This window comes from Halichoerus grypus, chromosome 11, assembly GCF_964656455.1.
Source record: "Halichoerus grypus chromosome 11, mHalGry1.hap1.1, whole genome shotgun sequence".
NCBI lineage: Eukaryota > Metazoa > Chordata > Mammalia > Carnivora > Phocidae > Halichoerus > Halichoerus grypus.
In genome coordinates this window covers 57121143-57144357 of record NC_135722.1, presented here as the reverse complement: position 1 = coordinate 57144357, position 23215 = coordinate 57121143, and the positions used below count along the sequence as shown (strand labels likewise).

At 50.4% G+C, this 23215-nt stretch overlaps 1 protein-coding gene across 2 annotated transcripts in view; it reads left to right on the top strand.

The window, feature by feature from the left end:
* TENM4 (teneurin transmembrane protein 4) overlaps positions 1–21936 on the top strand; it is a 2958785-nt gene extending 2936849 nt beyond the window's left edge. For both annotated transcript variants that reach the window (XM_078058602.1, XM_078058603.1), the window contains 5 exons: positions 1822–2057; positions 5549–5845; positions 7537–9151; positions 13730–13872; positions 16453–21936. In XM_078058602.1, coding sequence (XP_077914728.1) covers positions 1822–2057; positions 5549–5845; positions 7537–9151; positions 13730–13872; positions 16453–17211 — 3050 coding nt within the window. In that variant the 3' untranslated portion in view covers positions 17212–21936. The remainder of the gene's footprint in view (positions 1–1821; positions 2058–5548; positions 5846–7536; positions 9152–13729; positions 13873–16452) is intronic.
* The last annotated feature ends 1279 nt before the right edge of the window (positions 21937–23215 follow it).

The window sequence follows — 23215 nt, the reverse complement described above, 5'->3', positions numbered from 1 at the left end:
TCCAGAACCCATTCTCTTAACCACTGGTCTAAAGGCCATGGGAAGCTATTGAAGACCCATGATCAGTACTAGCAAAGTTCACTAGGACAGATCTATGCCGCGGGGCAGTGGAGGTAGAGGAGAGAGGACAAGAGATGTCCGTGACTGCGAATAGTACAGTGCCAAGCACATGAAACTAGTACTAGCTAACATTTACGTAATACTCATTACATACCAAGGACTACTCTCAGCTCTTCATAGTCACTATCCCATTTAATCCTACGAGGTAAGAGTCCAGTTATTATCCCCAAGGTACAGATGAAGAACCAAAGGCATGCGAGGTTAAGGAATTTGCCCAAGAGAGTGGCAGAGCTGGGACTTGAACCCTGATAGCCCAGCTCTGAAGGCCATGCTCTCCTTCTCTGGGCAGTTGTCCCTCTCACAACGGGCACTTAGGTATTTGAGAGTGCCCTCATTACCAGAGTGGCAAGCCCTGCACCCCTCAGCTGCAGGACCACTAGTGAGGCCCATAAAGAGGCTAAGGGAAGAGGAGGCATTCGTTCTGACCAAGGAACTGGGGAAGCTTCTGGGGAGAGATGACAATTAAGCAGAGCCTTGAAGGGAGGACTTGAGCTGGCATTTATTGAAGAGAGGAAGCACCAGCTGAGGAAGGGCAAGAGGCAGAAGACTGAAGCACAAACTCAGAGATGTCTCCACTTTTAGAAAAGAACCATGTGCATTTTACAGCTGAAATGTACTCTTCTCCAGAAGTTTCTTTTAGCTAAAGATCCTAATTTAAATGTTTCAATCAGGTTTAAAATTTCAAAATCAGATCTATTTTTAAATCATTGGTATATCTATGCACATATATGTATAAATATATGACAGTGACTTCAAACATACATATGTTTGACATTTTGTCAATGACTTAAGTATTGGAGTTATTTCTCACCTTGTTATAAAGAATATTGTTACCCTGGTGTATATTAAGAACCTTAAAAATGTTCAACCCTTTGTTCTAGTAACTTAACCCAAAATGAAGACAATGATTTATCCAAAAAGTATATTTTTTAAGAGATGTAATTCACATACTATAAAATACACCTTTTTAAAAAAATTAAAAATATACAATTCACACTTTTAAAGTATACAATTCAGGGGGTTTTAGTATATTTACAAAGTTGTGCAATTATTAATGCCATCTAAGTCTGGAAAATTTTTATCACTCCCAAAAAGAAAGCTCATACCCATTTAGCGGTCACTCCCCATTCTACCTTTTCCTCACTAACCTACTTTCTGTCTCTATCTATGAATTGGCCTATTCTGGACATTTCATATAAATGGACTCATTGATACATCACATGGTCTTTTGTGTCTGACTTCTTCCACTTAGCATAATGTTTACAATATGTTTATTTGCAGTGTTAACTTTGTAATTATGAAAAACTGGAAACAATATCTACTTGAAAGTTGGTTAGGTAAATTATGGATTTCCATATAATGGAATACTATGCAATCTTTAAGAGAAACATGAAAAATATTCAACAGTACAATACCATGATCAGTGAAAAACCATAAGCAATTACTTTGAGCTATCAGTGTATTCAGAAATATCCTAAAGTCTAGGAATATACAAAATATTTACAATGGCTTTTTTTGGGTATGAGATCATGGACGATCTCCCTCTATTTTCCTAGTTTTCTTCAATGATAGTGTTCCGTTTCCATAGTCAGAAAAATAAACCCATTTAAAAACACAGTTGCCCCTGATGTGCACCCCCCCCCCCCACAACGCCCATGCCCAGCCCTTCTGAGCAGAGCCGGTCCCTCTGCTCTCCTTCAGACCAGGTCCGGAACAGCTACTACCTCGGGGCCGACGGCTCCCTGCGGCTGCTGCTGGCCAACGGCATGGAGGTGGCGCTGCACACGGAGCCCCACCTGCTGGCCGGCACCGTCAACCCCACCGTGGGCAAGAGGAACGTCACACTGCCCATCGACAATGGCCTGAACCTGGTGGAGTGGCGGCAGCGCAAGGAGCAGGCTCGGGGCCAGGTCACCGTGTTCGGGCGCCGGCTGCGGGTGAGCAAGCCCCGGGCAGGTCAGGTGGTCGGGTCGGGCCTCAGCCTCCGGAGCTCTGGAGGTCGCTGGGGTGGGGGGGCAGGAGCGGGGGGTGGGGAGAATGAGAGAATGAGGACCAATCCGCAGAACCAGGTTCCGTTCTTGAAACTGGCCCTGGGGGTGAAAGTTTTCCTGGGCCTTTTGCAAAAGGGGGAAAGTCAAGTAGGCACCCCCCCACACACCCATAATAAGTCTCGAATATCTTTTCAGTTGTTACCTGTGGAAAGAGTATTGGCTTTAGTGTTGGGCCTGAGTTGGGTTTCCAGCTTCTATTATACCCTGACTGAATCTGAGCAAATCCATAATGTCCTTTCATTCATCCAAAGCCTCAGTCTCATTGTCCAAAGGAATGGGAAGGATAAAATCAGTTTTACAAGTTGCTACGAGAATTAGAAATAGTATATAAAGTGCCTTGTGTGGAGTCTAGCACGCAGTAAGTGGTCAGTCATACCTACCGCCGTCGTTGCTCCTGCCATTCTCACCACTGTTTTGGTCGTTACTGTTATTCACATGGAGCTGTTTGGAACCTAAGCCCCATCCTGTGCTCTTTCCAAGCAGTTATCCCCTACTAAATGAGCACAACAACCCCCCCCGCCCTCCCCATCAGCCGTCACCGCCAGTGGGTTGGCATGTGGGGCCTGGCAGTTCAGAGTGCTTTTCAGTATGTGGATGCCCTGAACCAGTCCGTTCTCTGCCTCACGGCCCATGCTTCTGGGGAGTGTTACCTCTGACCCAGGCCAGGCCCCATTGCCTAGCTTCTTTTCCCTCCGGCTTCGGAATGGAAGGTGAGGGGCAGCGTGACAGCGAAGGAACCGGCCCTGGCTCTCAGCACAGCCCCTTGCAGATGCCTGGTGCTCTGCAGACGCTCGCTGGGCTGAAGGGAACCACAGAAGTGAGCGAGATGTTCCTGACTCCTAAACACCACGGAAGCACCCTCAGTCAGCACGGCTCGTGTCTCGACGTAGCCAGCATCACACAACGGGAACGCAGAAAGCCGGGCTTCCTGTGTTTCCTGCACGGCCAAGAACTCCGGCAAAAATCGAACGTGGGAAAGAGCCTTCCGCTAGTTCCCTGAGGCGGGCCTCGCCGTCTGCGCTCTCGGTGGCCCACCCCCCTCTGCAGCCTCACGGAGCCCCCTGTTTGAATTCTCCAGGAGCCCCTCAGGCACGTCTGAGGCAATGTGCTAAACGGGAAGGTTGACCTTGGTCTCATTCCTGCCTGGGCCTGGTTGTGTAGCCCCGAGCAACTGCTCTGAGTCTCCCCCTCCTCTGTGGAAACAAGACAATATATTCCGAATACCTAGCCCGGTGCTGGTAGACCCCCAGGTGCTCAATAAACGGCGGCGATTAGTGCTGTTAGGACTTCCCGTCTGCAGCGTGAGCTGGACCAAAAGTTTCCCAGGCTTTAATTGGTCCCTCTCCCAGCCTGAGATTAACGGTGCTCCAGTCGGGTGGCCACGTCTCCACATCCTCCCAAAATAAATGGCCACCCACAGTGGCGGCATGTGGAATTAGAATGTTAGCCGGGTGCGCCTCCCCATAATGGAGCTCATTTTTTATACAACTGGGAACTTTTTTAATAAAGAAAGATGTAAAATAATCTCATTGCCGCCACTGCCGAGCACAGGAAGCATTAGGTGGTTCCCCAGTGAGCTGCTTAATTCAATTTTATTAATTTTGCCACAGAGGTTTAGTTCCCCTTCACTAGGGGTCCTTCAGGGGACGAGGGGGGCAGCTGGCTGGGTGGCACCCCTTTGGGGGGAGTCGCAGGGGACCTTGCAAAAGAGGCTTTGAAATGTCCCCCATCGTTGGTGGGGGTGCGGACCCTGCATCTTCCTTTGCCCTCCCGGCAAAGAACACAGCTTCAGTCTCCAGCGCCTCCAATTTTTCATGGGAATTGTCTGCCACACTGTTTTTGCTCTGCAATTGTGTTTGATTACCCCTGGGAAGGCAACCTTATTACAACCAGGCCATTCACAGCTGAAGTTGTCTCAGCATCATTATAAATCCTTATTTTCAAGGTTTAAGAACCTTGTTTGGAGAGAAGGGGGAAACACACGTCTCTACTTTCCCTGAGAATGACCGTGATCATTTGCTGCCTTAATGGAAATAATTGTAATCATTAATTCAGGACCTTCTAGTCACCCAGAACTCCACTAGGCAGTTGACTTAGGCTTCTTCAGTCCTCACAATATCTCGGTTCGGAGGAAGAAACAGATTCAGAGAGGCAAGGGCGCTTGCCCAAGGTCACACAGAAAAGCGGGGGGTCACAGCATTGAGGCTGGGATCCTGGCTTTACTTTCTAGACCTGAGCCCTTTTCACCACACAGAGCCCTCCAGGGCCTCCCGTTACCACGGCCCACATGTGCGCTTTTGAGTCACGAGACCTACATTGTCTGCTTTCCTGACAGCTTGTCAGACTTAACCAGGGACTGATGGAAGAGTCACAAAGTGTACCCAGCTAGAGGGGCCAGCATTTTAGCTTCGGAGTGCCTGGCAGTATTTCAGGGGCAACCAGTGCCTACGGGTGGATCCCAATACGGAAGTAGGCCCCTGAAGTCTATTTCTTTATTAAACTATGAAAAACCCTGACTTACTACTACCCTTGTGGGAGCCCTGTATTCCTGACTCTGAAAGGAAATTGAATCGTGTGCTGACCTAGCAGCACAGGTAGAGATCCTGCAAAGGGGATCCTGATCCTGGAGGCAGGAGCAAAATGTCCCAAAGCTAGGACTGTGTCTGTCCCCAGGCACATAGAAGCTGTCCTAGACTCAAACGCACATGGCCTCCCAGGGCCTCCAGGAAGAAGACGACACCTTGGGAGCTGACCAAGGTAACCAGGAAGGCCTAACTATGGTGGCAGAGGGCAAGAGAGACGCAAGAGGGGATGAAAGGTCCAAGGCCCCTAAAAGGGACAGACACACTCAGAGGACCCCTGAGCATTTGTCAGCATGTTGCCGTAGTGAGAGTCACATCCGGACGCAGTCACTCACCAATCAGGAGATCTGGAGGAGGTCCCTTCATGCCCCTGAGCTTTGGTCTCCTCAGTGCCAAACACTAGAACATTGCCTGGCACATGAGAAATGGGGTCACGCATGAATTTGCTGCACCCACCTGGCCTCTCCCCTTTTAGGAGAGAGTTGAGAAGGATCTGCCTTTTTGTCCTCATTAGAAGAATCCCATTAGGAAATGATATGGATTGTCTTCAGGACAAGCCACTGTTGGCTCAGCACCCGCATTGTCTTCGTTCTCATGATAGTCCTATGTAACTGGCATTATTATTCCCGTTTGACAGATGAGGAAGCGTCACAGAACTGACAGGTGACAGAGCCAGGACCCAAACCCTGTCTGTTCACACCCATGACCTGTGCTGCCTCCTCTACTCAGGACCTTCTCACACCGAAGTTTCCCATGCCCAGATTAACTCGCTCTTTCCTCCTGCCCCTTCTCCAGGTTCACAACCGGAACCTCCTGTCCCTGGACTTTGACCGTGTGACCCGCACCGAGAAGATCTATGACGACCACCGCAAGTTCACCCTCCGGATCCTGTACGACCAGGCAGGGCGGCCCAGCCTCTGGTCACCCAGCAGCAGGTTGAATGGCGTCAATGTGACATACTCCCCCGGGGGTCATATTGCTGGCGTCCAGAGAGGCATCATGTCGGAGAGGATGGAATACGACCAATCAGGTCGTATCACATCCAGGATCTTTGCTGACGGGAAGACGTGGAGCTACACATACTTAGAGAAGGCAGGTGTCCGTCTCCCCATCACTGGCCTTACCATCCAGAAGGCCAGTCGTTGTGGCTCGACCCATGGCCAGGCCCAGCCTGCTGACTTCAGTGGGATGGATTAGACCCATGTGGTCTCCAAAAGGAATTGTTCAGAAAAATCTGCAACAGGGGACTGGGGAGCCCGACAGGCATCTGGGTGCATTGTAGTGATGATGTGGCAGGTGGGAGTTTTGGGGCAGGAGAATGGGCAAGCCCCACATGATAAACTAGAGCTGGGAAGAGGCCCAATGCTAACTGGTCTCACAGAGCAGGACTCAGGGTGCAGACCCAGGCAGGGGTCTTCCCCCAGATCTGGGGCACACCATGTGATCTGGTCACAGAGAACAGGGCAGAAGCCTAGCAATCAGTCCTTAAGCAGGAGGTAATTAATCCTGAGCTTTGAATGGTGAGCGTAACTTTAGTAAATCCCTTCTGCTTCAGGTCAGGATTTATTGCATCCCAGGGGCTAGGAATCAGAAAAGCCCTGAAAGCAAAAGTTGGTCCCAAACAGGAGAAAATGGGAGCTTTGCTGCTGAGAAGCCTCTAGGTCTGTTACCTCCTGACTTACTCCCAAAAAAGAACTGCACCTCAGGCCCCCATTCTGGTACCCACATCTTTACTTTGTTTCCTGCTCACGGTCACCTGCCCAGAGCCCATGCTGTGCTTGGTCTGTGCTCAGTCTTCCCTGCCGTGCTGGGTGAGCATCTCCAAGAGCCGTGTTCTGTGGTGGTGCTAAGAGAGACCTTGGAGGTCATCCGACATACCTAAAAGCCCAACCCAGAGGGGGAAGGAACCTCCCCGGGGCCACACAATGAGCCCACTGTTAGGAATCAGGTTCCCCCGTTCCCAATCACCGCCCACCCCACCCCAGCGTGGGCCTATGACCTGTTTCCTACATAAACAATCATGCAAAGCTTTAAATGCCTTTCTCAGATGCAGTCCTTATCCCATGGGCCACGTGGAGTCCACAGAAGTTATTTAGCAGGCAGGAGATAACTGTCAGGCTGTGTTTCAGCAAAATTGTTCTTGCTTGAGTAGGGAGACTGATTTGAGAAGGAAGCTGAAGCAAGGAAGCCAGGAAAGAGGCTGCTGCCATACTCCTCATCAGTGTTCCCGACCTTTCTCACACACCAGCATCCACTGAAGTCATCACTTTTGTACCACACAAAGGGGCAAACAGACAAAGCTGCCCACCGTAGGAAGACAGATGGCCCGAGTGCCAGGGCCAAGGGCTGAGAGAAATCCTTTTTTTTTTTTTTTTTTTTTTTAAGATTTTGTTTATTTATTTATGAGAAAGAGAGAGAGAGAACACATGAGCGGGGAGGGGCAGAGGAGGAGGGAGAAGGAATCTGAAGCAGACTCCGCACTGAGCGCCGAGCCCAACGTGGGGCTGGGTCCCACGGCCCCGAGATCACGACCTGAGCCGAAACCGAGAGTCGGACGCCCAGGTGACTGAGCCACGCAGGCGCCCCAAGAAGTCCTTAGCACATTTGTATCCCCACTGCAGTATCCTGGGGCACACTGGTTAGAAAGCTGTGGTTTGGGCATAACTTAGGAGAACCACCGGTTTCCTTGGCCGTTTATTCCTCTCCTCTAAGTCTTAGGCACACAGACTTACCCTTCCTCCCCACCACCCTCCTCTCACGTCTTTGTTGTCCTCTCCCTCCAGTCCATGGTGCTGCTGCTCCACAGCCAGAGGCAGTATATCTTTGAGTTTGACAAGAACGACCGCCTCTCCTCGGTGACGATGCCCAACGTGGCCCGGCAGACCCTAGAGACCATCCGGTCTGTGGGCTACTACAGGAACATCTACCAGCCACCCGAGGGCAATGCCTCAGTCATCCAGGACTTCAGCGAGGACGGGCACCTCCTCCATACCTTTTACCTGGGCACCGGCCGCAGGGTCGTCTACAAGTATGGCAAACTGTCCAAGCTGGCTGAGATGCTGTATGACACCACCAAGGTGAGCTTCACCTATGACGAGACAGCAGGCATGCTGAAGACCATCAACCTACAGAATGAGGGCTTCACCTGCACCATCCGCTACCGCCAGATTGGGCCCCTGATCGACCGCCAGATCTTCCGCTTCACCGAGGAAGGCATGGTCAATGCTCGTTTTGACTATAACTATGACAACAGCTTCCGGGTGACCAGCATGCAGGCTGTGATCAATGAGACCCCGCTGCCCATCGATCTCTATCGCTATGATGATGTGTCGGGCAAGACAGAGCAGTTCGGGAAGTTTGGGGTCATCTACTATGACATTAACCAGATCATCACTACGGCGGTCATGACCCACACCAAACACTTTGACGCGTATGGCCGGATGAAGGAAGTGCAATATGAGATTTTCCGCTCCCTCATGTACTGGATGACTGTCCAGTATGACAACATGGGGCGAGTAGTGAAGAAAGAGTTGAAGGTGGGACCCTATGCCAATACCACCCGCTACTCCTATGAGTATGACGCTGACGGCCAGCTCCAGACGGTCTCCATCAATGACAAGCCACTCTGGCGATACAGCTATGACCTCAATGGGAACCTGCACTTACTGAGCCCCGGGAACAGTGCGCGGCTTACCCCACTAAGGTACGACCTCCGAGACCGCATCACTAGGCTGGGTGACGTGCAGTACAAGATAGACGAGGACGGCTTCCTGAGGCAGCGGGGCGGGGATGTCTTCGAGTACAACTCTGCTGGCCTGCTCATCAAGGCGTACAACCGGGCCGGTGGCTGGAGCGTCAGGTACCGCTACGATGGCCTGGGGCGGCGGGTGTCCAGCAAGAGCAGCCCCAGCCACCACCTGCAGTTTTTCTATGCAGACCTGACCAACCCCACCAAGGTCACCCACCTTTACAACCACTCCAGCTCCGAGATCACGTCCCTCTACTACGACCTGCAGGGGCACCTCTTTGCTATGGAGCTGAGCAGCGGTGACGAGTTTTACATAGCTTGTGACAACATCGGGACCCCTCTTGCTGTCTTCAGTGGAACAGGTTTGATGATCAAGCAGATTCTGTACACGGCCTACGGGGAGATCTACATGGACACCAACCCCAACTTCCAGATCATCATCGGCTACCACGGTGGCCTCTATGATCCACTCACCAAGCTCATCCACATGGGCCGGCGGGATTATGACGTGCTGGCTGGTCGCTGGACCAGCCCAGACCACGAGTTGTGGAAGCACCTTAGTAGCAGCAACATCATGCCTTTTAATCTCTACATGTTTAAAAACAACAACCCCATCAGCAACTCTCAGGACATCAAGTGCTTCATGACAGGTGAGGACTGGGGCTCAGTCAGAGGACAGGACCCACTACAGCTCTAGTCATCTGACATGATTGTCTTCCTTGAGAAAGCTGGTATGGGGTAACAAGAAACATTGGCTTTCTCTTACAACAGCGTTTTCCAAAGCATTTTTTAAGAAACATTGGTTTAGAGAAATATCCTGGAAAAACTGGTACTGACATCAAATTAATTTAACAGGGCAACCACCATTCTTAAAATTTAATAATACATTGCAGCTTATGAAAGGCTCTGAGAAGTCCTATAGTAAAGAGAACTGTTTGATACATTTACCCACGATTTCTCAAACATTTGCCCATGAAACCCCTTTACCCACTGTTTCTCAAACATTTGAGCATAAAACCCCTTTTTTCACCATGAAACCCTAATATTTCACTGGATACACCCCTGAGAATACAGTTTGGGAGTTTCTGGCCCAGAGATCAGGCTGGCTATGAGTCCCCAATAAGGTGGATGAAGGTATAGCTAAAGAAAAACAAATTCAGTTTTCTTATTTGGGATGATGTAATGGACAGTCACGCAATTTACTTAACTTCCCTGAATTCCAGTTTCCTGATCTGTAAATTAAAGTTAGAACCTGACACTGGTAAATTAAATATGCACACTGTAAATCCTCAAGCAACCAGTAAAGAATAAAACAGAGACATAGCTAATTAGTCAATAGTGGAAATAAAGTGAAGGCTAAAAAAATATTCAATCAAAGAGGGGAGGAAGAGGGGATAAAAAGAGAAAGATGGTTGCGAGGGCGAACTGAGATACATTTAATAACCTGCCTAGCACAGTGCCTGGCTCATGTTGATTACGTTTCTTCTTCCCGGATTTAAAAAGTGGGCTTTGTTTTCCATGACTGTGAAACCACCTGAAATATCAGTGTCCCCATTGGTCACACATGCCAGAAATGTCTCCAGCAGCCACAGTCCAACCAGCAAGCAGCCACTCGCAGGCCAGCCACGAAAGACCCCAGGAGTCAAAGCAGCTACGGGGATTCAGGTCTGGATAAAGCCAGCACTTTTTATAAGAGAGACTTTGTTGTTGGCACCAGCTGGGCACCTCCCGACATGCAGACCTGCTCATCTGCTCCTGTTTTTCCTGTGATGCCAGCTGTGCCTGCACCCTATTTCAAGGCAGTTTCATTTTCATTCAACAAATGCCTTCTCTGTGCAGCCACTGCTTTAGGCACTGGGCATAGAAAGATGGTTGCTGCCCTCCAGGAGTGCACACAGCGGTGGGGAGGGAGACAGTTGCTGTCCAGTGTGAGGGGCCCAGGAAGAAGGTTTGCCCTGATGGCCATTGAAACACAGGAGGCACAGCTGTCTCTGCCCAGGGAGCAGCGGATGCGTGGGGCCCCCTTCACGGTGGACATTCATCAGCCAGTGGGGAGAAAGACAGTCCAAGGAGAGGACCGCACATACAGAAGTCTAGAGAGGGCAACAGGGACCGCTCACATAAGTGCCCCTTAGGGAAGTGGCTTCCTGGCCCCCCGAACTTGGCGGCCCAGTTTGGACCCTGTTTCTGCTGACACTGATTGGAGGATTCCTGGTGGTCATGTTGAGAGCAGGAGTCCCAGAGTGGGGCAGAAGAGGGAACACAGTGGTGGGCAGGTGCAGTGGTGAAAACACGCTTGGGACCTGTGGGAAACAGGAATATCCCAACCACAGTCTCACTGTGCTCAACTTGCTGGCAGCCCTAGAAAACTTAACAGATTTAGAGCTCAATTCCATTACATCTGTCTGCATCAAGCATGCCCCCTGCCTCATCCTCCAGTGAGTGTCTTGTGAGGTATCTTGGCAGGTTAGTTTAGCTGGAAAAAAAAAATGGTGCAGAAAAACATTTTGCTACTAAAAACCAAGACACCCCCAAACCTGTTAGCTTCCACGTGAGCTATGTGCAGCCTCACTCACACCCAGCAGTGACACCAATAAAAAGAGCATCTTTTTTCCAAAACTTTCTTCAAAGGTCCTGAGATATCCTCCAATGGGATAGGCTTAGGTCACATGACAGCCCCTGAACCACGCACTGTGGCTGGAGAGAGAAAACGCGCTGACTGGCTTAGCCTAGGTCACATGCTCATTTGCCAAAGGTGGAGTCAGCGTCCCTACAGCTACACAGATACCCCAAAAAGAAAGAGCAGGAAGGCAGAATGGGAGGCTGGGAAGGCAACCACAAGACGTCCACTTCAGATACATCACACACACTACCGCAGTAACCCTCCTGTGAAGCCTGTAAAATGGGGATCACTGACCCCATTCTCAGAGGAGGAAAGTGAAGGTCAGAGCTGTAACGTAACTGGCCCGCTGAGAAGTGGCAAGGCTGGTGCTGGAACTCGGCGCCAACTCCAAAATCCTCATTCTGGGAATGGAATTCACTTTGTAGTGTGCACACGTAAAAGGGATTGTTATTCATCGCTGCCCCAGGTGGCCACGCCCGAAGTCTGGGGCGGACGGGTAAAGAGGAGCTTTTTAACTTGAGGGAAATGTCTAGCTCTGGTGTCATAAAAAGGAAGAGTAAAATTCCCAACTCTTCAGAAAAGCACTGTAGAAAAACCAATGAATAAATAAATTTTCAGCATTTTTCCTAAAGGCATCATGAGAAATGTCCCTACCTCCCATCACTTATAATTAAGGCCCAGCCCTCTTTTCAGCCCCCTGGTTTCCTGGGAATTTATAATATTCCTGCTAGAAGTTTTCCTTTCCAACTACAAATTCAGATGCAAGTCATCGGCCTCAGGCAAAAATGGCTTCGTAGGGGACTTTTTCCCCCGTGTTCTGTTTGTTTTAATTTCCTAAAAAACCATCTGCCATGATTCATAGAATCAGAGATTCTCAAAAACTCAGTGAGGAAAGGGACTTTGGAGGAAAGCTAGTCCAAGGGCCTCATGTCATAAATGAGGAAATGGGGGTTTAGGGATGCAGAGGCCCGGGTTTGAAGGGACACAGAAACCAGCCAGGAACCGAGCTGGACACTTCAGAATATAATATAGGAAACCCAGTCCTTCCTGTAACAGACTTAGAACAGTTCCCTCTGTATGATGGCTGCCCAAAGTGGTAACACTATTAGCGTTCTTCTCCATGGCTTGGTGAAAACCACTTCTACCACCAGTTTGTAGATCCGGAATCAGAACCTCCGAGAGGTTGAGGCAACCGTCCCGGCTCACACAGTCTGCAAGCTGGGGAGCCTGAATTTGGACCTGGGTTTTGTCTTGCCTCACCATGCTCTTTCCCTTCCACGATCTTTCTAGAAGTAGAACCTGGGTTTCTAAGCTGCCCTTCCTACCTTCCCTCCACTCCAGTACCTCTAGATTTCACACCCCACAGAGGGGCTCTGGGACATCCAAAAAACACAAACAAACAAAAGACAAAGGCAAACGTGAGGTTCTCAAATGGGAAGACAGCATGGGTTTCTGTCCTGCTCCAGCCAGTTTTTCTTTCTGGTTCTCTCTCTGCCTTGCTGAGCTGCTCTCCAGTTACCTGAACACTCCCTGCACTCACCTCCCCTCTCCCGACCTTGCCTTGTATGACGGTCTTTGCCTGAAGCACCCCCTTCATCTCTGCTGAAGCCTGACAAAAGGTACACAGCTTTCAATGTCTGCCTGAAAGGCCGCCTTCTCCGAGAAGACTTGTCAGCCTGTCCAACTGAAAGACTTCTGCCCTCCTCTCATCTTTTCTTCTTGTGTCAAAGTTTTGCATGCCCACGTCTCATCTCCCCTTCGGGGTCCTGAGTGTGCAAGGTGAGGGTCAGTGTAACACGCTCCTGGGCACATTCAGCAGCAGCGGGCCAGGTAGCGGATGGCACGGCATCCAGCCTCTTTCTCTTCCTTACATCTTGGCTTCCCTGATTCTGTTCCTCAATGAGCCAAAGGCTCATGGCAAAATCCTCCCTGTCCCTTTATGTAATATTTTATAGTTAGTAACCCCCCAGGAATGTTATAACATCAATGAAACCAGTGCCTGTGGGACTAGATCCTCAAGCCCAATATTAAAGATTGGAAAATGAAGGCACGGGGAGGTAAGTGACTTCCTTCGAGTCACTTCCCAGAAGAAATGAAAGGTATGATCAGCGTGGGGGAAACTCTTTGAGCTTTGGTACAGGCCATCTTGTCACTTGGGAGAGGAGGGAGGGCTTATTTCTTAAGTGAATTTTCTCTTTGAAAGCATTCATTTACATCTTCCCTTTGGGTGTGGCTGTCCTCCACATGTCCTACGGATGCCGGGAGAGGACACAGAGGGTCCACAGCTGCCCTCCCCCGCCCCGGGTGTGAGGCCAAGGCCCCAGGAGATGGAGTGACAGAACAGGGGATCTGGAAACATACACTCTACTGGATACACTCTTGGATACATACCCAGGAAGGGGACACCAGCTCCCAAGAGTGCACGCGGCTTTTATAACCATGAAACAGTTTTCCAAAGTGCCTGTAGCAGCTGATTGTCCCAGCTGCAACACCCCTCCCCCTCCCCCCCTGCCCCCGCAGCCTAACTCTAGGCTAATTTATTGGGATATGTCACCTCTGAGGGCCACTTACTCCATGAGGACATGTCTGCTTCTCTCCCACCCAGATGTGAACAGTTGGCTCCTCACCTTTGGATTCCAGCTACACAACGTGATTCCCGGCTACCCCAAGCCAGACATGGATGCCATGGAACCATCCTACGAGCTCATCCACACACAGATGAAAACTCAGGAGTGGGACAACAGCAAGGTAATTGGCACACATAGCTGCCACCCTTAGGCCATTCAGACATGACAGCAGTGGGTCCTGCAAAGCTTTCCGGGAAAGCATGGGCCCGTAACAGAAACCGATGTGGTATATCCCAAGAGCCTGCCCGAAACTGTTCAGCAAATACATAGGACCCCTACCACTGCAAGCCACCGCGGGCCCAGCTGTAACAGCGCACAGACCCTCACAAGCCCTATTAAGTTTTCCATGTTACGCTGAGTTTGGAAATCTACAAAAACAATGAACCTTTGTCACTACCCACAGCAAAAGTGCAAGGAGGGAACGTGTGTTCTAAATACAAATGTGGTATTTTCCGAGCACCTCAGTGCACCTGAACTTGCCTGAGGGATTCTACACCAGTTAACTCATAAATATCCCCTGGTGTTACTGTTCACATTGTACAGATTTAATGCCCGAGGCTTTCCAGTGCCACACAGCAAGGGAAGGGTTAGAGCTGGGATTCAAACCTGGATCTGTCTGTAGGCATTCAAACAAATGTTACTTTCTCTTCTGTTCCTTTTATGACCCAGTTTGAAAGACTCACGGAATTCTATAGCTGTAAAGGTCCTTGAAAACAATTTTAGCCCACCCCTCACTTGAGGCATCCTTTTGCTCATTTCTTCCTCCCCTCCCCCCCACCTCCCCCTCTGCGTAATATATGTAGTAGGAGCTGGCTCTCCCAGGCCCCATGCTGCACCCAGTGAATGCAGCAGTGCATCAGGCAGAGAGCAGGCCTCCCAGGGGATCCCAGTGGAGGGGGAAGCCAAGTTGTTAGATGGCATACCACTGGCAGCCAGAAACTTAACGCGTCCAACCTGATTCCATTAGTCCTCAGCTGCCTCCTTCCTCTAGACTCTGGAGAACGGGACTCTGCGCCTCTTGGCTCTGGAGGCACCCTATATTCTCCTCGTTCAAAGCACCCACCGCACTTGGCTTGAGTTCCTGTTTTCTTCCTGTATCTCCACTAGACTCTGAGCCCCAAGAAGGCAAACACTGGGTCTTATCTGGTACCCAGTATACTGCCCAGCACCAAAACTTTTGCTGAATGAACAAATGGTTGAAAGAAGTAAACAACCCTGTGAGCATTTATGAGGAGACCAGAGCTCAGAGAGAGACTTGCTGAAGGTCACTCAGCAGGAAAGACGATGAGAAACCCTAGGGTGTCTGACCACAGAGCCCGTCCCCTTTCTGCTATTCTCTGCTGCCATAGCCCTGCCCCTCTGCCCGGCTCCAATCCCCACCATCCTCCCGGGCCGGCCTGGCTGTGCCCAGGGCTGCTTCCAGCAGCTCAGCTCCTCCCCTCACCCCTCCCCCCAACCCCAGCTTCCCTTCCCCCCTGCACAGAGCCCCGGTCTCGGCCTGTTTGCCAACCTCGCCTGTCAATGAATTATTGATTTCCGCCCTTGGCAAGCATCGGAGATCTTTGTTGTTGAGCACTCCAGCTTTCGTGAAACTCTAGGAAATAATTGTTCACAGACAGGGTTCTATTAATTATAAAGAGGACTTAATTTCAGTGAGAATCCAATGGGCCTGTTTCTAAAGCCATTTCCCTGAGTTCCCGATAAGGCCCCGGAGCCCACCCGCACCCGGCTTTGCCAGGCTCCCTGAGCCATGGGAGGGACTGGTAGGTGGTATGACATGGAGACAGGGCCCAATCTGTCCCCCAAAGCAGCCAAGAGCAGGGGCATCTGAGGAGCCCCCAGGAAGCACTGTGGGGGCAGAGCCCTCCTTGAAAATCATTCATCACACGACAGAGAACAATAAAGCAGGGCAAGAGAATTTATATAAATCACCACTTTTCATCTTCCTAAGCCTCCTTGCCAAGAACGCATTTCTTGCCATTGCTCCATCTTACATCAGCCCCTTATCCTCCAAGTTCCAACTCAAGCATGAGTCTGTCCTTGAACCTCATTCCTCCACCTTCAGGCTGAGATGTTCTGAGCCTTGTTTGCTGCTCCCTAATCTAGAGCCCTTGAAAGTGAACCTCTAGAGTCAGACAGACCTGAGTTCAAATGTTGGCTTGAATACTTACTAGCAGTACGACTGTGGGCCCATTACAACTTCTTAGAGGCTTAGTTTTCTTAGATGTAAAATCAGTAATATAACAGTACCTACTATGTAAAGTTATTGTGGAGATCGAATGAGGTACTGAATGTGACTTCTTTAGCTCAAAGACCAAGACATGTTAGCTATAGGTATGACTAGTACTTCTCCTAGACCACTAGTTATCACGTTTGATTATAGCTTTGTGTGTCACATCTGTCTCTCCCCCACTAAATGATGGGTTCCTCAAGGGCAGGGATGTTGTCTGATTCATTGTTGTCTCTCCAGTGCCCAGAAAAGGACCTGGCACAGAGATGTTCCCTGAACAGTTTCTTAATGGAATGATGGGGGAACGGATGGGTGAAGGATGGTGGAATGGTGTAGTGGTCAGCGGTAGGGCTAGATGCTACTGGTTAATAAATATGTATAGATTTGACTTAGTAATGTAAGCTGAGTCTTCAGGCTATTAGGGAGAGCTTTTCCCCTTTGTCTCATCCTCTCTTTCTCCTCCCCCATCAGTCTATCCTCGGGGTACAGTGTGAAGTGCAGAAGCAGCTCAAGGCCTTCGTCACCCTGGAACGTTTTGACCAGCTCTACGGCTCCATGATCACCAGCTGCCAACAGGCCCCCGAGACAAAGAAGTTTGCATCCAGTGGCTCGGTCTTCGGCAAAGGGGTCAAGTTTGCCTTGAAGGATGGCCGAGTGACCACAGACATCATCAGTGTGGCCAACGAGGATGGGCGGAGGGTCGCTGCCATCTTGAACAACGCCCACTACCTAGAGAACCTGCACTTCACCATTGATGGGGTGGACACCCACTACTTCGTGAAGCCAGGGCCTTCAGAAGGCGACCTGGCCATCCTGGGCCTCAGTGGGGGGCGGCGAACCCTGGAGAATGGGGTCAATGTCACTGTGTCCCAGATCAACACGATGCTCAATGGCAGGACTAGACGCTACACAGACATCCAGCTCCAGTACAGGGCGCTGTGCTTGAGCACTCGCTACGGGACGACGTTGGACGAGGAGAAGGCGCGGGTGCTGGAGCTGGCCCGGCAGAGAGCCGTGCGCCAGGCGTGGGCCCGTGAGCAACAGCGACTCCGGGAAGGGGAGGAAGGCCTGAGGGCCTGGACGGAGGGGGAAAAGCAGCAGGCACTGAACACAGGGCGGGTTCAAGGCTATGACGGCTTCTTCGTCATCTCCGTGGAGCAGTACCCAGAACTGTCGGACAGCGCCAACAATATCCACTTCATGAGACAGAGCGAGATGGGCCGGAGGTGACAGAGAGGACTCCGGCCTGCACTTCTTGCCAAAGACAGCTACTCTTTTGTGGCCACACACCTGACTGTGTTGTACTTAAAAAAAAAAAGAAAGAAAGAAAAGAAAAAAAAAAAGAAAAATCCTTTTTTTAACAAGTGCAGAAAACAAACAAACAAACAAAAATACTGGTTGCATTGTAACTCATGCAACATCCTTTTTTTTAAGAAAAGAGAAACACAAATTTGGCCTTCACACATTTTTTGCAAAGAACAGAAGGTATTTTTTTTTCTGTAGTGTGATCACAATGAAAACTTTATTGTCTTTCGTTCCCTTTTTCCTTGAGGATTTTTCCCTCTTGTTGGGGTACATTTCTCCTCTCTGAGGTGTGTCCTTGTCTGTCTAGGTACCCAGTGTGATGTGAGACACAGTGTCTGGGCTAATTTGTCTCATGTGCAACCCTTTCTTCCGTGGGGGGAGGGCAGGAGTGAGGGGTGCAGAGTCACGGGCTAGTACCAAACATCCGAGGGGGGCCTGGAAGGAGGGTCTGCAGGACCTGAGGATTTTTGGCTCAGCTCCCACAGATTAAGTGGTGGCTTTTTTACTCACCATGTTCTGTGTCTCTGGAGGACCGCAGACGTCTTCATCTTGCTCTGGGGAATTTTGTGGTATCACTCAGCACCTTTTTCAAGCTGTCCCCAACTCCTGTCCAAGCTTTATATTTTGATGCTAAATGGAACCCCCAACCCCTTTTGCAAATCCTGTGTAGTTGTTGGTGCCAGCCCCATGCTGGGATGGAGAAAGCATTCCCCAGGTCCCTTCCCCCAGTCTGGTGACATAACATCCTGGGGCTAAGAGCCTCATCCTCCCCAAGAGGTAGAGGCACCCAGGATGTCTGTGGTTGGTCAGTGTTCCCATGATGTTCCTTATTATTCATCTCTTCCTCTCTCCCAAAGTCAGATGTGAGAACCAGCACTGCCCGGCAAGCCCTCCACGTGGGCACAAGGTCCAGGGAGGGGCAGGCCACCCACGGCAAAAGGATGGCAAAGGTACCAGCCTGCCTTCCTGGGTGAAACTTTCTCCCCATGACTTGGGGTATCTTCCCTCCACTGCTCAGCTCCACCACTGAGAAACAGGAGTGTGGAGAGAGGTGCTTGGTGGCCTTTGATTCTGGAAAGAGACTTAAGAAACAGTCAGCCAAAGAGAGGAAGGCATAAGCCAAGCGTCTTCTAACCAGCTCCTGAAGGCTTCTCTGCCTCCCACTCATGGGCCAGTAACACAGCGGGGGTGCAGCAGCTTAGGTGTTCAGGAATTCCTTCTGTGAAGTTCTTCTAAAACAGCTTCCCCTCTAGAGAGACCGAGGAGAAAGGAGGACAGAGCTAATCGGGCGTGACCTGGCCGTGTCATCCAGCCCCCGCCCCCTGCTGCCCCCGGGCTGGGACCAGTTCCTGAGGCCGATGCTCGCAGAGCAGGGAGGCCAGGCTACAGTTGTCCCTGTGGAGACCTAGGCCTGAGGTCACTGGGAAGAGGCGTTCGCCCACTGGGGAATGGGCACAACCCACCCCTGGGGGGCCTGACCAGGGAAAGGCTGCAGCCAACGGGCCAGGTAAGCATTGAGGGGAGGGGAAAGCAGCAGCAAGAGTTAGGAGCTCTCGCTCCTGGTTCATCTGCCTAATTACGATCATCGTTACCACTCACAGGAGGTTCTGGGAGACCAGGAGGGAAAGCCAAATGCTTCCTTTTGAGCTGGGCTTCTTAGAAAATGGGACTTTTATGGCTTACATTTACATTAAGTGTGGAAAATGAATTCTGAGTCTGAGCTATCCCCCCGTGGAGACCTTGTTGGACTGATAAGCTCATGGCACCTTTACAGCCTTACTCACAGAGTCTTCAGAATATTACACGAGTTAATGAAACCAAGAAGGTCTTTACCGCGCGAGAATTGGAGCAGCGTGTAGCCTGGTTTCTGCCTGGCAGAGGGAGGCATCCACAGCTTCTCGGGAGAGGAGGTTTCGCCTTACGTCATCCCACCGGGATTAGAGGATATGTTTCGCTAAGTGCTCTTCCTGTTTCCAAAAACAGTCACACTGCTGCGACAGTGCACCTTGGCCTGTTGGTCCGCTGGGTCCAGAGCGCCGCTGAGTCAGATGCGGTGCTCCTGGGGCCCACTGTGCGTGGTTCCTGGGAGCTGGTGGTGGGCTCCCATCAGGCATAATCGTTCTTGGATGGGAGGGACAGCAGTTTGGCCTGAAGAACACATGTTTTTTTTTTTAATCCAAAATAGACTTCTGCCTCTCAAAGCATACTCTTGATATAAGGAGCCCTTGGGTGAAGCTCTCCTGCCCAGTAGCCTAGCTGATCAGTTCTATCTTGGCTGCCTGACACTAGTCAAGACCTGCTGGGGACATCTACTTGGAGGTCAGAGGTAACACGAGAGCCAAGGGAATGAATCATCTCCCTACACCTTCCCAGGCCTCTGAGCCTCCACCACCAACCCCCCACCAAAGTGATAGTATGGACTTCTAAAGATCAAAAACAAAGAGAATTCCTGTGTGTTCCTTTTGTTTCAGCGAATAACATTTTACCTGTCCTGGGCTACACACCACCGAGGAGACCCAGAGTCTGTGCGGGGAGAAATTGAGGCATTCCCAAGCTTTAGAGAAAAGATGTCAGGTGTGGGCTAGGCAGCATTATTTCACATGCGTACTACTGCTCCTGGAGACGGCGCTTCTGGCCTTGGCCTTCCTGAGTCGGCTTCCGTTCAGGCCAGCAGGTGACGAAGTGCCTCCCTTCTCAGTCTGTCCTGCTGCTGAGACCAGCAGGCGTAATCTCACAGCAAGAGTGAGTCTGAAGGCATAAGCCAGAGAGATCCCTATGCCCACTGAGTGGCCTCCAAGCGTCAAACCCCAACCTTGATGGCACCTGCCCTTTTGGCACTAATCAACCCAAACATGTTCATTTCTTGAAGCAACCAGCCTTCCCTCACTGGCCCAGGGTCGTGATCCTGCAGGAGGTCAGCTTCTGTGCCCTAGAAAAGGGTTTATTTTGGAAGAATTCCTGCCTTCTTCCCTGTCTTCCGCAGCTCCCATCGGGCCCTGACCCTCAGCCCCTCTGCCATCATTTTAAACAGGACTTTAATGATGCCCCAACTTGGTTTTTTTATAGGATGAGATTTCCTTTTTTTTTTACCCACCCTCCAGACAGACAGCATTGGAGGGCAGAGCTATGATGAGGGGAAGAAGGGGAAGAAACTCCCTGGTAAATTACAGCTTTGTCAGCCCCTGATGCTTGTCTCTCAGAACTGTTGGCTGAGAATTAACCCAAGGAACAGCCCAGTGCCTGAGGTCTACCTAGTGGTGGAGAATTTGAAACAATCCCTAGGAAAGTGACCAGAAGTTGAGAATGGTTTAAATAATCAGGATGGGGTGGGGCAGAAGCAGAAGGGGACCACGAGGCAAGGAAGGGGATTAACCCTGGGCAGTGTTTTTATAGACACATAACAAGGAAGCACATTCGCTTAAAAAAAAAAAAAAAAACACCAGTATAAAGGACCTTTTCAGCTGTGACCTTTAAGTACCACCTTTATAGGTGGCAGTTTCCATTATGCAAAGACAGGGCTCTCGAGGTGAAATCTTAGAACGCAGTTTCACATCTGCAGCCTCGTGGTTGTGGTGGCCACGTGGTGAGGGCAGGAATGCTGAGCTTGGTGCCCAGGAGCAAGGAGCTCGCCAGGACTCTGCAGGATCCCGGGCTTTGGGGTTTGATCTCCTGGTGCTCAAAGTCAGATCTCTTCTCCATTCCTCATAGCAACCACTAAGCCCAGGCTCTGGCTTCTGGTCCTGAGCTGGGGCCCGCCTCCAGAGAGGTCCCAGGAAGAACCCAGTCTCTTCTTTCTATTGGGAACCTTGTTAGGACTCAAAGCCTTCCGTTTAAGGCTCATAATTCCCAGCTAGGTTTATACATTTGTCTACATTTTATCGGAAGGGAGGGGATTAAAAGAAAGAACTCTGTCGTTCAAGGCCCTTTCATTTAACCTTCAAAAAAACAGCAAACTCATTTTAAAGACTCATTGCTCAGGTGATAGAAACTTTATCCTTTCTAACCTTTACATTCTCCAAAACCAGCCCTGTGTACTTAACCGCCCCAGACAGCGGCGAGCTCTTCGGTTTCATCATGAATGTGGAAGATCAGAGTGGGGAGGAGGCCTGGGTGGGGCTCATTTTGGGTTTCTTACCCCCTCTGGAATGCCAAAGGCATGACACTGGGTGACTTCTTGGTCCCCAAGAACATGTGATTGATTCTGAGGGCAAATTGCCAACGGAGAAGCAAGCCTCAGGCAGGCTCAGCTGTCCCAGCAGAAGCTGAGTCACAGATGTGTGGTGGTGCCCGGCAGCCCCCGACTCACCCAACACCAGAGTCCCACTTTTCTAAACCTGCCTGTTCTTGAACACTTCTGAACCTGCAGCTTTGGCAAAAGGACTCTCCCAAGCTGCCTTTGGACGACCAACACTGGAGACTCTGGCCTTACCATGTGGAAATAGTTTTCCTGAAGTCTGGAACTAATTTTGAGAAGTTTTTTTCTCAACACTTTTGTGTTTCTAACACTGTATTCTTGACTGTGTAAATACCGACAAGGCTGTAAATAAATGCAGATGTAGATACCTTCTAGAAAAAAAAATGCATAAAAACAAAACCAGAAGTGATCCCGTGTAGCCTTCGTTGACAAATAAAAGAATATTTTGTGTTTAAGGTGTTGGGTGGCCTTTGTTTGGAGAGTAAGGACTGCCTGAGCCAGTCCTCTGAGTTTGCACTGCTGGATGCTTCTGTTCTCAGGATGACCTGCAAGACTCAGGTCCGTGGCCCCAGAGGCCCTCATAAGCCATCTAGGTGACAGCTGTCTGGAGAGGCTTGTCACAGGCCACAAAGACCCCGGTGCTTAGCCTCACGAACGTCAAGGCACCCCTGACGTCAGCTGTGTCCCCACCGCTCCCCCAGGCCACACACTCCTCCAGCTGATGTCCTCATTGGCCTTGGGGACAGGCTCCAAGAGGCAGGACAGCCCAACACTGCCCTGAAAATAGAGCCACTGGGCACAGAGTTGTCCCCTAGGCCACTGGTTGCACTTTCGAAAATAAACGCATAGTCATCACGCAAATTATTATAACCACGTTAATACAACTTGGAAAAAAGGACAAAAAATTTCTTTAGCATTGGTTTTTTTTTTTTTCTTTCCTTTGTGTGTTCTTAATGTAGCTTTAAAAATGACTAAGGTAGTTATAATCACAGCGTACGGGTAATTTTTCACCTTGCTTTTCTCACTTAACCTCGCACTTAACCTCTCAGCTCTAGAAGTCAGGGATGACAGCTGGTCACTTCAGAAAGTACGTTTGCCAAGCCCAGCTCCCCGGTGTGAATGGCAAACCTTATGAAAATTCGAGTAATTGGGCAGAGGCATAAGAGCAGAAGGCCTCCCTGCCCTCCCGTCGGCCTCAGCACGGACCCTCCACCAGGCCCTCTGGGAAGCTTCAGGGCCCTCCCCTCCCCTCAGGCACTGTGGCCCAGACCATCACCCTGCTGTGGGCCCCCCCCCCGCAGCCATCTACGGTGGTAGGAAAAAACCCTACTTCACTTTTGGAGTTGGGCCGAATTGGGTGCAGCAGTTACTATGAGATCTCAGCAAGTCTTTTAACCCCTCTAAGCCTTGGTCTTCCATCTCTAATGAGGCTATGATGATGCATACAACTCAGAGGACAGGCTACGCAATGCCGCGCAATACTCCAAGCCCAACGGGCTTTTCCCAGGTAAGTTTTCTACCGCACGCCCCCTCCCCAGCCCACCACACCCACCTTCCTTTCAAAGGCTGGCACTCTTCCCTCCACACAAGTGCTTCTCAGCCTTTGGCCCGCATCACATTCACCTGTAGGGCTTATTGGAAAAAACTGCTGGGTCCTCCCCGCCCAAGAATTTCTGAATCAGTGGGTCTGGGATGAGGCCCATTAATTTGTATTTCTAACGTGTTCCCAGGGGA